General features: G+C 58.6%; 1 protein-coding gene across 2 annotated transcripts; it reads right to left on the bottom strand.

The window, feature by feature from the left end:
- Window positions 1-5,135: 5,135 nt before the first annotated feature.
- On the bottom strand, window positions 5,136-8,614 carry LOC134547590 (transmembrane protein 121-like). 2 transcript variants are annotated; one of them, XM_063391719.1, is made up of 3 exons: window positions 8,219-8,614; window positions 7,768-7,871; window positions 5,136-6,593 (listed from the first exon to the last, which is right to left on the bottom strand). In XM_063391719.1, exons 1-3 carry the CDS (start codon window positions 8,597-8,599, stop codon window positions 5,660-5,662), a joined length of 1,419 nt encoding a protein of 472 aa, XP_063247789.1. In that variant the 5' UTR covers window positions 8,600-8,614; the 3' UTR covers window positions 5,136-5,659. The 2 variants fall into 2 exon arrangements, with proteins under 2 accessions (XP_063247789.1, XP_063247791.1); XM_063391721.1 differs by lacking the exon at window positions 7,768-7,871 and having other exon boundaries at window positions 5,141-6,593; window positions 8,219-8,330.
- Between the last annotated feature and the right edge of the window lie 4,951 nt (window positions 8,615-13,565).

Below are 13,565 nucleotides of genomic sequence, written 5' to 3'. Positions count from 1 at the left end.
GATCCTTTAAGTAATGTGTTGCTGTAAATCCCACATGTTTTTTCTCTCATGTTTTTGTTGTGGAAGTGAGCTTCTCAAAGGGCTTCAGGAAAATCCCCTGGCACTGAGCTGGCTCCAGCAGTGTCTCCAGAGCAGGGTTGTAGCCTCAGCAGATGTGAGAATACACTGAGTGCTGCCCCAAGAGGGATTTGTGGGGTTGTGTGACTTCAGCAGGGCTTCTGGCAGTGACTCCCTGCCCCTCTGCCCAGCCCTGCTGAGCCAGTCTGCAGTGCTGTGATCCTCAGGACAAGAGGGACAGGGAGCTCCTGCAGCAGGTCCAGCAGAGGGAAAAAATAAAAGAAGATCATGGGACTGGAGCATCCCTCCTATGACAGCAGGCTGAGGGAGCTGGGACTGTTTAGCTGAGGAAGAGATGACTGAGAGGGGACCTTCTCACTGCAAATATGTTAAGGGCAGGTGCCAAGAGGATGGGGCCAGGCTCTTCTCAGCAGCACCCAGTGACAGGACAAGGGGCAGTACTGAAACACGGGGAGTTTCACCTGAATACAAGGAAGAACTTCTCTGCTGTGAGGGTGACTGAGCACTGGAACAGGCTGCTGGGTGAGATGGTGGAGTCTCCTTCTCAGGAGATATTTAAACCCACCTGGATGCAGTCTTGTGCAATCTGCTTTAGGAGAGGCTCCTTCCACCCCCAGCCCTTCTGTGACCCCATGAGAGGAACAATCAGTACTGCACATTTATTGATGCAGGTGCTGGGGTTTCACTTGATACACTGGAGCTGTTCTGGGTTCTGTGGAGGGCTGTTCTCACCACACATTGATGTATTTGGTTGTTGTAGGCTCCTGTGGCTTTTGACTGAGTCACCTCTTTGCTTTCTACAGGTGTCATGGTGAGGATTGAGCTGGGAGAGTCTGTTGTGCCATGATGTTCTTCTGAGGGTCCAAATGACCTCCCAGCATATCCTGGGGCCTCATTGTGGTGTCTGCTCCTCTCTAAATGCATTTTTCTTGTTGTTCAGGCCACTGGAGATGTCTGCCAAGAGGCCCGTCCCCTTCCTGCGACAAGTGGTCCCTGTTAGGAGGAAGGTGGGTGCTGCCCCTGCCCTGTGCATGGCTTCCCTTGCTGGCAGGGCACCCCTGGGAGTGGGGCTGCTCCAGGCTGCCCCTGGGGGACAGGCTGGGGCACTGGGGAGGGCAGGACAGGCTTTCCTGGGTGACAGCAGCTGCAGGTTAACCTGGGGCCTTGTGACCCACACACCTCTAGGAGGGGCAGGGACTGGCACCAGTGACAGTTCCACTGTAACCATGGTCATTGTCCAGGACTAATCCCACGAGTTCAGATGTGCATCTGCTTTCCAGTCTGAATGTAACTTCTGACTTATCATTGCTATACCATCGGAATATGGTAATTTCCACAGCTGGAGACCTCTTTCTGTCCCTCCCTTTTTTTGCCTGACCCAGTTAATCTGTGAAAGTCTGGATAGGTTTGAGTTCCCAAATCCATCACCTTGACAACACAGATTCAGCCAGCTCGTGGTCTGGGAGCTGCAGGTGTTTGACATTCCTGGGTGGCAAACTCCTCATGTGGAGATGTCTGCTGCGTGGTAAACTCGATGCAGGCATGACTCTGGGGATGCCACCTCGGCCGTGGTACTCAGCCTTTGCCTGGAATAAATCCCCCTGTAGCCCCTCCAATGTTCCAATGCTAGCTCAGACCTTAGAGGAGGAATATTTCATAGAAGGACAAAGGATCCAAAAGAGGCTCTGACCCCCAGCTGCAGTTCAAGACGTTTATTCCAGGTGGTTACCAGAGGGGAAAGAGAGCGAGTATGGAAGAAGAGGGTCTTACCTAGGCTCTTGCCAGTGAGAGATAATTGGGACACAGCCAATAGGGTCAGAAAGGGGAGGAAGGGTTAAACTGCATGGTTACAAGCTCTAGGGGTCTCTGAGGGGGGAGAAACCATCCCCCAGGAGAATGAAACATTTGCCAGCTGCAGATATTTCAGTAGTGGGAGCGTAACATTGCTGGGGAGAAATACTGGCTGACCCGTGAAGGGAGAGTAAGCAGTAAGTAACAGGGTGACACTGGCCTTTGCCTTCCCTGCCTGCAGGTCCAGAGAGACCCTCGATTTGATGACCTGTCTGGAGAGTACAAGCCCGAAATATTTATGAAGACGTACAGCTTCCTGGACAGCATCAAGAAGCAGGAGAAGGAGGTGATGCCCTGTGCCTGTCCCTGCCTGGGAGAACCTTGCTGTGCAGGGGTTTCTTGTTCAAGGGCTGTTCTCAGTGGAGGTGACAGGCAGGCAGTCAGGCAGCTTTTGCTCTCTTCCCCAGATGGTTCAGAAGCAGCTGAGGAAATGCCGGAACGCGGAGCAGAGGGAGCAGCTGCAGCGGCTCCTGACGCGCATGGTGAGCTCAGTGCAGCCTCTCCTCTCCGTGGGGCAGGGGGGAGAGGACGCGTGGCCTGAGGCTGCCCCACGCTGACACGGCCCTCCTTTCTGCACAGACACAGCAGGAGAAGGCACAGGAGAAACAGCAGAAGCTGAGGGAGAGGGAGCTGTCTCTGAAAAGGCAACAGAGGGAGTTGGCCAAGCAGGGGAAGAAACCCTTCTTCCTAAAGAAATGTAAGTACTCGGTGTGAGCGTGCTGCAGGAAGATCTAGAGGGAGGAATTCAAGCACTAGAAGCAAAGTGCCTATGCTGTTCCACAGAGCTGTGAGGGGATTGTTGTACTGCTGCTGCTCAAGGGACAGGCTCAGCCTGGGCCAGGGAGGGAGAGGGGAAGAGGGGCCGCTCTGTAGAGGTGTTTGGGCTTCAGTTTAGAACTGACTTCCCTCTCCCCTACAGCTGAGAAGCGGAAATTGGAGCTAGCTGACAAGTATGCAGAGCTGAAGAGGAGTGGGAAGCTGGAGAGCTTCCTGAGCAAGAAGAGGAAGAGGAATGCCATCAAAGACAAGCGCCACCTGCCCTCACAGAAGAGCTTGTGACTGTTGGACAGTCAGGCTGTTGTCTGGGCTGGCTCATCCTGCCGTGGCCAGGCCTGGAGGACGGTTATCCCTCTTCCCAGATCTGCCTGCCACTGTGCAGTGATGCTGTAAGGCAGCAGAGCAGGGGCTGAACTGAAGGAAGTGATGGGTTTTTCGTGGCTGAAGTATCTTCTTTGCCCGTGGTGGTGACAAGTGTGTCGTGCAGATGCTGATGGTGATGACAGCTGTCTCTGCCCTTGCACCTGCTCATCTCTAACTCGAGCAAGGAAAGCCTGGGTCCTGCCCTGCACTGCTGGCTCTGCTCCAGGTTCTTTCAGACTTCCACTGAGGCAGAAAAGGACGTGGGACAATGCCTGCAACCCTGATTTCAGATCAGGTTGCTCAGGGCTGCTTTGGTGGGATCTGGTAATGTCCAAGGACAGATGCCTTCACCTCTCTTGGCCTCTGCTCTGCTGCTTCAGGTCCTCAAGATGGAACTTTGTGTTCCCTCATCCAGGAAACCTGCCTGGTGTTAGTCCATAATCATTGTCTTGTTCTCAGTGAAGTGCCTGGCTCTGTCTTCTCAGCAGCTTTGTCGCAGGTCTGAGGGGTGGGTGGGGAAAAGGAGCTGTAAGGCCTCCCCAAAGACTTTTCTTCCTGAGGGTGAAGGAATCCTGTTTGCTCAGCCTTTCCTAGCAGTGCTCCAGCCTCTGACAGCTTTCACATACTCAACTGGAGTCAGCCCAGACAGCCAGCTGCTCTCTTTTGGTGGCCCAGCATGGATGTGGATGTAGTCTCACAGGAGATGAGTAAAGGTGAGAGCATCACTCCCCATGAGCAGCTCCTGGTGGGGCAGATCGAGGTGTGCCTGGCCTTCCCCACACACAGGCCATGCTGTGGGATCTCTCCTTCAGAGCAGCTTGGTTTCTCAGGGTCACCTCCACGGGCTTATCAGTGCTCCTAGGAAACTGATGGCGTATGAAAAAATCACCTGTTTTCCTTTATTCCCACTGTCTGTGCTGTTACAGTGTGTGACCTCAGGGGAGCCAGTGTCTGTCCCCAGTACCCCACCAGCCCCTCTTGCTGCTCCCTGTTCCATCTGCCCCTGTCTCCCATGGCTGTGGTGACAAGGGAGTGGCTCAGATGGCCCCGGTGTGCTGGGAGGGTGCCTGGGCACAGCCGTGTGGGGTCTGCAGGTGTTTGGGGCCTTGCTGGGCCTAAACAGGGAGCAAGGGGCAGGTCAGCTGGCTGAGGGTGTTGTGAACCACCTGCCTCCACTGCAGTTCCTGTGGGTGGTGCAGGTTCTGCTCTGTGGGAGAACTTAGAGGAACTGGGGAAGGCAGTAGACGTGGGATATGCCAGCCTGGCTGGAGACCTGCTGCCAGGGCCTTGCCGAGGGGTCACCTGGCACTGCTCTGTGTCCCTCTGTCCCTGTGTCCCTGTCCCCTGCTGCTCATAGGGTGCAGCAGGTGCAGGGCTGGTGCACCCCCAGACTGGTCCTGCTTTCCAGTGCCCCTCTGGAGCTAAAGGCCTTCTTCCTGCTAAGGCCTGTGCCTGCCTGCAAGGAGGACACCCTCTCTGGGCTGTCACCTGCTCGTGCCCAGCACGGCTGTGGTGAGCACTGAGCTGTGAGCCTGTGGCCCTGTCCCTGCCAGCTCCTGGGCCAGCAGCCCCTGCAGCTTCCTGGGGCACTGCCCAGCGCAGCCAGGGCTGAGGTGCCCCTGGGTATTGGCAGGAGGCAGCGTGGCAGCCCCAGCTCCAAGGGGAGCAGATGCTTCCAGCTGAGGAGCTGCTCTTTCCAGGAGCCCCCCAGCCTCAAGCAGTTGGCTCCTTTTCCTTGTTTCTGCAGTTTGGGCAGACCTACTGCTGTCCCTGCACGTGGAGTGTGGGACTCGCTGTGGCTGTCCCTGGGCACTGCTGGTGCCAGCTGATGTGGCTGCAGGGGTGGCACAGGTGGTGGTGGCTGACAGTGCTGCCAGGCACCCCCTGCCAGTGCCACCCTCAGAGCCCACCAGAGGCTCACTGTGGGCCCGGGGAATGGCTCCAGAGCCCTGGGATGCTGTCCCCAGCCCCGGGTGGTCACTGAGTGAGCCTCTCCACGTGCTCTGCAGCTGAACAGACGCCCTGTCACACGAGGCCCCCACAGGAGAGGGGGACCTGCCTGCGGGCAGGGACGCAGACATGAAAAGGCTGCGGGGTTCAGGTCTTTTATTGCAAAGAGGGAGGTACAAAAACAGGACAGTCACCCCCTTTTGGGTCCCCCCAGGCCCGCAGCCGGCTGAGAGGGGTGACTGGGGGGACCTCGGCTCACACAGTGGGGAGCAGGCTGCTGCCAAGGACCACTCTGGAGCCAGGGCCCGCCAGGACAGAGGAGTGAGTGACCGCCGTGTGGCACTGTGCTGCTCGGGGAGCCTGGCACAGGGCGGGGCTGCCTGGCCTCACGCACACACAGCTCATGGCAGGGCCCCGGCCTCCTCCCCTCCGCTGTTTGAGCAGTGCTGAGGTTCCAAACTGCTCTGCAGCCCTGCGGAGGCTGCTGTGGGGCCTCACCATGGGCCCTGAGCAGCTCCGCCCAGGGAAGGAGGGAGCAGGGCCGCTGCCCCGTGTCCGGGCAGGGCGCTCCGCGGCCCGCCCCGGTTCCGCAGGTACGGCCGAGCCCGGGGACGCCCGGGCCGTGTCCCCTGCCCGCTCGTCACGTGTTGTCCTGGGCCGGCTCCTCGGGGCAGGCGGGCCGGTCGCGGGCCTTGCGCAGCGCCGCGGGCGGCGCGGCCGGGGCGCCGTGCTGCGGGTCCGGCCCCGCGGGGCTGTGCTGCCGGTGCCGCTGGTACTGCACGAACATGCAGAGCTTCATGCCGATGGCCAGCATGTTCTTGCCCATGAAGATGCTGGAGACCCGCGCGTCCCTGAAGAAGAGCATGTTGCTGCCGCGGATGAAGATGGTGGTGATGTTGACGGTGAGCATGCTGAGCATGGGGTAGAGCATCATGCGGTGCGGCACGATGCCGATGCCCTGCATGCTGATCTCGCACAGGGACACGCACGGCAGCACCAGCAGCAGGATGTAGCAGTAGAAGAACATGATGCCCTCGGCCCAGAGCGGCAGCCCTTTCTTCTGAGGCTCCCACAGGTTGGCCTGGATGTCCAGCACATCCAGCATGTCCACAATGACCCAGAAGAGGCGGTTGCGGAGGTCCTCCTTCTTCTTGAACGTTCTGACGTACTCCATGTGCTCCGTGGCCACCAGCAATACGTAGAGAGCCGGGATGCAGATGGAGAGCAGCAGGGTCAGCGCTTTGCGGGCTATCAGATCCAAGCTTTTCCGGTCGGCTTTGTAATTCTGGTAGACAAAGTACACCTTGATCTCCAGAACGAAGACATACAGGAACCAGAGGATCATGGCGTATCCCCGCTTAGCTGTCTTTACCTCTGCCCCGACCCAGATGGCCACGTAGCGCAGCACCAGCAGGAAGCAAATGTCCCCCACTGCCACCATGACGCAGATGCCCAGCTTCCTGGAGCCCTGGCTCTGCTCCACCAGGTAGGCGTCCATGAGCACGAGGCTGGTCATGATGAGCACGGTGGAGAGGCACACGTGGGGCTTGCTGACAGGTGGTGGGGGAACCATCCTGCACAGAGGAACAGGCAGGGTCATCAGGGAGCTGCTGAGATCTCCTGTCCCCACCCTTGGGCCCCCGTCTGCCACCCTCTCATCAGCAGCTGAGGATGGCTGAAAGAAGGGAGGGAGCCATTCCTGGATTGTGCCTGGCTTGTTCCAAACCTGCTGATTTCTAGCCAAAGAGCTCCCGACACCAACCAGGCCCTCCTGGTGGCATGGGCTGGCTGAAACCCAGCTCCTAGGAAGCACGTGGTGGGGCAGGCTGGACACTCGGGATCCCACTGCCTCTTCTGGTAGCTCATCACACTCACTAGCCTCTGCCACCATGAAGGGTATGTGCCTTATTTTCCATGGGATTTCCCAGCCACTGGTACTGCTGATATTTTTCCCCCACAAGGCACTTTGGACTTACGTGTTTAAGCCAAGCAGGCCCTTAAAGGGTATGAGCCAGTACTGCTCTTTTTAGTCTCTTTATTTTCATGCACAGCACAAGATGGAGCCTGGCTTTTTTAGCCTGGCTGTCTTGTGGGGTGGGAGGCAAAAAATTGGCCCAATATTCAGCTTCCTTAAGGTTCACAACCCCCAGCTTGCCTGGAGCTATTTGGCAATGCCCACCCTGCCCCAACACCATAAACTGAAAGCAAGGAGAAGCAGCGTGAGCCCACAGCTCCAGGACACAGGGAGCTCTGCGACAGGCCCTGAATTTCTGTGGGCTGGGGCAGAGCAAAGCACTGTCCCCAAAAGCACCCTGCCTGCCCTGTACAGCGCCAGGGCTGTCCACTCCCTCCCCCTGGCCAGGCACAGCTGCAGGCAGCTGCCTTCAGAGGCAAGCAGGGAGGACAGAGCCGCGGCCTCGCCAGGCACAACTTGGCAGCTGCTCTGGAGGGAAGCCAGCCCCCCGGATGAGATGGAGGATGAGGCTGGGCTGATGACTGTGGCTCAGTGCTGCACGAGGGCTGCCCACGCACAGCCCGCCTGTGCCACGCCTGGGCTGCACAGGGCCCGGGACACCGTCCTGCTCATCGGGGGCAACGTGCAGGTGACACCAGGCAGCGTGCAGGTGACACCTGACCGTGGGGCAGGTGTTTGGGAGCAGGATGGAGGCCGCACGGTCAATGGGTACCCCTGCACAGGGGTGCTCCCGGCGCTGAAATGGATGGCACAGGGCCCTGGGCACAGGCTACCTGAACTCCTGCTTTTTGGCTGGGGGAGCAGGCGGCCGGCGCAGTCGTGCATCCCCGGGCCCAGCGGCATCCTGGCACATTGCGGGAGGCAGCGGAGCCTGAACCTGTCAGACACAGGTGCCTCTCAGGGGGCGGGATCAGGGGCGCACGGGGCACACCTGGAGCATCCACCTGGATGTGGCACACCTGGAGCACGCCAGGCCCGCCCGCCTGGCACCCGCGGCCCGGCCGAGCCTCCGCGGGGCTGGGGCTGCCGCAGGCCCCGGCTCGGCACGGCCCCGCCGGACGGACCCCTCGCCCGGGGCTGGAGCGGCCCCGCCGGGTTCCGCGCCCTGCGAGCGCCGGGGCACCCCCGGCCCGGCCCGAGCCCCCTGCCCGCAGCGGCCGGGCCTGCCGGGGCAGCGCTGCCCGCCGCCGCGGCCCGGCCCGCCGCCCCCCCGGTCCCGCTTACCTCGGGCGGCTCCCCGGGGCGCAGGGCGGCGGCGGCGGCGGCCCCGGGCCCGGCGCGGCATCGCCCGGCGCGGCCCGGCGGCGGCGGCTCTGCGGCGGCGCTCGGCCCCTCCCGGCGGGCGGCGGGCGGGGACTGCGGCGGCCCCCGCCTCACCCGCGGGCCCGGCGCCGCCCGCCGCTCCGCCGGGGCCCGGGCCCGGGGCCGCTGCTCGGCTGTCCCCGTCCGCTGCCGCCGCCCGCATCCCCGGCCAGGGCCAGCGCCGCAGGGCCGCAGAGCCCCCGGTAACCTGCGGCGCCCCGGGCAGCCCGGGCTGGCGAGGGTGTCTGCCCTGCGGAGGGACCGGGGCTCTCCTTGCTGGGCAGGGAAGGCGGGGGAACCCATGCACCTCCACCCGCTGACACCCAGCCGTGCCGGCCTGCAGGGGCCTGCAGAGCCCCGGCCTTGCAGGGTCCAGCTCCGAGGGGCTGGGCACCTCCGGGGGCTTGTGAGCAGATAAAGCAGCCCAGGGAAAGCAAGAGGTTTCTGTCACCCTGTGGACATACCCCTCTGCAACGATCTGTCAACTCTTCCATTGGCCTGAGCAGCTTATTGCGTTTAACTCCAAACTTTCTTCTGAGTTATTTAGGTCTTAGCTACACAGAGAAGGGTTTTCAGTGTTATTTCCTCTCTGATGTTGAAGTGCTCATTGTAGATATACATATTTTGGAAGATGGGGAAGCTCTAAGATCTCTGGAGGTGGGCTACGAGCAAAACCAGGCATAGACCTGAGAGCAAGGACAGAGTGGCTGTAGGTCCCTGTTGGATCTAACGCCTCGGGGCGTCTCAGCTGGCACCAGGAACACATAAATCTAACCCGTGGTGTCCTTGGCAAACGGAGGCACTGGAGCAGCATCCAGGCTTAGCCCACGTGTCCCACAGAGCCTGGCTGGATGGCTGGACTGGATGATGCAGGCAGGTGGAGCTCCTGTGTGAAGGGAGCAGAGCTCTGGGGGGCAACAAGGTAAGGAGTTTGGCTGTGGGAGCGTTCTCCTAACCCAGGAATGAGCAGCAGTCCCCAGAAGGGCTGAAAGAGTAGGGAAACAGAGCAGCCAAAGCAACCTGCCTCCAAAGATGAAAGGAGACCCTGCAGCTCGAGTGGAGAGCAATGTGATGCACCAGAGGGCAAGCCGACACTGCAATAATCTGCTTCTTTCCTCCATGACACAGCAGCACTGGCTCTCACTGTCCGGGCTGTCTCTTGAGGATGCAGAGAGGAGCAAAGGGCCTCTGTCCATGCAGGCACCCAGGGAGGGGGACATCACAGAGGTATCCACACGACAGAGGCAGGGGAAGAGTGCTGGAGAAAACTACCAAGCAATGGGGCAGAAGACAAGATGATTCATCCATGAGCTGGAATCACAGAGCCCCTGAGTCTCCACCAGAGACTAGGACGGGAGGTGACAACATTCGTGTGGGAAGCAGTACAGAACTGCTTTAACAAGGCACATAAAAACAAGGAGCCAGAGCAAGAGCAGATACTTGTGTGCTTCTCTGAAACACGACGCTGGAACCGGGGTGCCAGAGTTGGCAGGTGGATGCATCTGTATCACGGATGAAATGGAAGGAAGCCAGAGAGGGTTCACCAGGGTTCCCAGGCACACAGCTGCCCTCTGGCTGCTGCTGGCTCCAGACCTGGCTGGAAAAGCATCTTCAGCCTAGCCCTGTCCTGCCCACGAAGCCTGCAGCCCACCATTGGCACTGCAAGGTGCCTTTGGGCAGTGAGAGCACTCAAGGGCTGTTGGGGGAAAGATGGAGAGATCCCTCAGTCATGTCAACATCCTCAAAGGAGGACTGTGAGAAGCAGGGGAAGTTTGTCAACAAGGAACAGCTAGCAGTGGCTGTAATGGAGAAAGGCTGCAGTGCCCTGGGGACTGTGCTGAGAGCTTCAGCTGTTCCAAAAGAGCCTGGCCACAGAGTGTGAGAGGCGGCTGGAAATGATGGACATCCCTCAGGCAGGCAATTAAAAAAAACCAAACAAACTGGGAGCAGTTTCTGAGTGAAGGGTGTTTTAACATCATGAAAATGCCTGATGTGAGCAAGGCGCTGGAAGGTGACATCAGAATGGAGAGGCAAGAAATTAGATATGACAAGTAGGAAAACAAGGAATTAATACACAGAGTCAATTCAAGGAACCGTTTGTCAGAAATACAGAATGGAAGGAACAGAGCTGAGCAGTGGTGACAATGTCCTTTGGGGGCAAGCTGGCCCTCTGAGAAAACGGTGTCTATCAAAAAACCTCCATTTCAAACACAGGCATCACACCCCTTGATGGGACAGAGGGTGGGTGTTGTTAGCCCTGCTGGAAGCCACTCAGAGCAAGAATGAAAGGACCATTGTGGAAAAGCAGCAGGTTAAAGGGCACTTGTGTCCAAGCCGTGGTAGTGCTGGGGAGGAGCTCATGGGCACAGTCCATTCAGACAGCAGTGACACAGAAAACATGTAAAAGGCTTTTCTGGAGGCACATTTCAAGTGGATGCTGAAGAGCAAGGGTTCCTTGGGTATTTCCCCAGTGTCCTCAAGGATCATCTCCACAACGAAGCAAACCTCAGCTGGTGGCTGGCACACAGAAAGGTCTCAGTGGAGAGGAGCTGAATACGATGACATCTCTACCAGCCCTGTTTAAGCTGGAAGATAACCAGGCTTTGGGACTTGCGGTGAAAAACACAGGAAAATTTTGACCCAAAGAAGAGGAAAATCCGCCATCTCTGGGCAAGCACAGCTGTGGGTAGGTCATGCTGTCGGCACAAAGTTAGTATAACGTGAAGACAGGAAAAAATGAAGAGTGGGCTGTGTAGACAGACCCCCAAATAAATAAAGGGCATTGAAGCAGCCTGAGAACAAATGCATGAATTCATCTGTAAAAAAGCCATACGGCAAAAAAAAAAATAGTGAGCTGCAAGAAGTACCCACTGAACATCCTTGCAGGGGAAACTCAGCAAAAAAGAGGAACCTCATCAGCCAGAAACTGCAAGTGGCTGCTGCAAAGACCATTTGTGACCTGGGGACCGTGCCCTGAGCTCCAGCAGCTCCGAGAAAGCGTCACCGATTGTAAACCACAACACAGCCACAGGGCGGAGCAGAGGTGGCTGGAAGCGATGGGCATCCTTCAGGAAGGGGGAGAGGCTGCCCAGGGGAGCAGCAGGGCTGACAGCCCGTGGGAAGTGCCTGGAAAGCAGTCACTGCAGCAGGCTGCCCTGGGCTCGGCAGGAGTGCCTCTGGAAGCGAGCAGGCATGGCTGGAAACCTGGAGCACTCCATGCTATTAGAGTAGCACACAAACCTCCAGGAACGGTGACTCAGACTAGAAAGCAATCGATGAAAGCAAACAGCTGGGGACAGACTGCAGTGGGTTTTCGTAGGAGAAATGCAGACCCTAGATCTAGCAAGCTCCTCTGGGGCAGGCAGCTGCTTTTGGGGAAAGGCAGTGGTGTTACCCAGCTGAGGTCAAACAATGAGGGGTAAAAATGCTGAGAATGACACCATGACCATTGTGTGACTCTCCAGCTGCAAGACCAAGGTTTCCACATTAATTGGCAGAATGCTGTGAAAATGCAGCTCATCCTTGGCTCAGCTGGTCTTATACAAACATCTCTGCTAAGATCCCCTAGAAAGTGTTCTTAGAGAACCAAGGCTGTCAGGGGTGAAAGCAAAGGTCCTCTTGTGCATTAATGACTTACTAAAGGAAAGCAAATGCATTGAAGCAGCAATCAAGCTGTTCTGTGAGCCAGTCAGGAGCTCTGGGCAACTCTCTGTGATCCATGCCATTTATCGGATGCAGAAATGGGCTAGGAAGGTGGGCAGGGAAAAAAAAAAAAGTAAAAGTTTGATGATGGTTCATGTTATCCATCTAATCAAACTGGAATCTGATGTGAATTCCCAGCATGTTACTGACCAACCTGAACCTCAACAGCAGAGGAAATGTAGAACTGATGAACACAAGTAAAAAGAAGAGGTGCAAGGGACTGCCCACAAATGATACATCAGTATTCAGGAAGGTGCCCTGAAATGTTTAGTAGCAATGTTGTGAAACACCACTGCTGTACTCAGGATTGACAGTAGAAGCCATGGATGTTTTAGGCTGCTTTGCAAGGTTTTGCTGCTACCACTCCTCAAAGTCTGATTCCTCCACTGGAATGAGCCACATTTTACAGTGCCTGGAATAACACTGCATCCACGGAAAACCCTGTCACTGCTGAATGCACTGAGGAGCACAGGTCCCTGCAGGAGCTGCTGGCTTTTCTTTGTTTTCTGGTTTGACCACTGTTGGCTCGGCTGTTTCTTTCACACAGTTTTCACTGCAGCTCTTGGACCATCTCTGCCTCCTTCCAGGAGCCCTTAGCCAGCACTGCCCTACTCTGATCATTCGATTTCTCCGATGTCCCATTTTTTCAAGAGGCAGGGCCATTTCCGACAGACACTTCTGCTGGAGGCAGGGTCCAGGAGGGGACCCTTTGTGCTTTCTACCACAACAGAGTGCACTTGTCCGTCCGAGTGTCTCAGGCTTGCCCTTGCTCTGTCCCTAGGGATGCTCTGCCCACACACACTCTATCATCTGTCATGCTTTCCCAGCTGTGGGAGCTCTGGGCATTGTCTCCGGGTCGCAAATGGCTTTTGCCCCTGGCAGCACCACTTGCAGTTTCTGGCCGGCGAGGTTCCTCCTGCTGCCGCATTCCCCTGGAGACGATCAGTGGGACCGAAGGGGATTCCTGCCTCTCTCCCTGCGGCCTGTTTGGAGTTCCCAGATGTTTCGGGAAAGAGCCAGGCAGAGGTCTCGGCTTCCTTTTGGCTTCCACCCGCCGCGGCGCCGGCTCCAGCTGCTCCGTTCCTCCTCAGCCCGTCCGCTGGCCGGCGCTGCCGTTCACCCCGCTGCGGGCACCCGCTCCTCTCTGTGCTCCGTGGATCGCCATTGCCCCGGTCGCTCCCGCGGGCGCCTTGGCCGCCACCCCCGGCACAGCAGCTCGACGGACGGACGGACGGCCGGACCAGCCCCGGCGCTGGAACGCGCGCCCGACCGCGCCCCTGGGCGCGCCCCCGCGAGCCGATGCCCAGCCGCCGCAGCGGCGGCGCTCCCATTGGCTGGACCCGCCCCGCCGGCCTCTCGGATTGGGCAGCGGCGGCCGCGGCCGCGCCCCTCGCTCGGCTCCGATTGGCTGCTCGCCATCCGTCGCGGTCCTCGCCCTTTCTCCGCGCTCTGATTGGCCGCGGGCCGCGGAGCAGCGGGCGCGCGCGCGCTCGCGCGGCGGGGCGGGGGCCGTCGCTGAGGCGAGGGGCTCGCGCCGCCCCCCAGCGCCAACGGCGGCGGCGGCGGC

Source organism: Prinia subflava, chromosome 2, assembly GCF_021018805.1.
Source record: "Prinia subflava isolate CZ2003 ecotype Zambia chromosome 2, Cam_Psub_1.2, whole genome shotgun sequence".
Classification (NCBI taxonomy): Eukaryota; Metazoa; Chordata; class Aves; order Passeriformes; family Cisticolidae; genus Prinia; species Prinia subflava.
The sequence above is the reverse complement of the archived record's forward strand: the minus strand, read 5'-3'. Positions and strand labels throughout refer to the sequence as shown.

Bases quoted from the DNA above. Each gene is read 5' to 3' on its own strand.
- LOC134547590 (XM_063391719.1), bottom strand. From the start codon at position 8,599: ATGGGTTCCCCCGCCTTCCCTGCCCAGCAAGGAGAGCCCCGGTCCCTC. The intron at 7,872-8,218 runs GTAAGCGGGACC...TGTGTCTGACAG, and splicing joins GCCCCGGGGAGCCGCCCGAG to GTTCAGGCTCCGCTGCCTCC. The intron at 6,594-7,767 runs GTAGCCTGTGCC...TCCTCTGTGCAG, and splicing joins GCCAAAAAGCAGGAGTTCAG to GATGGTTCCCCCACCACCTG.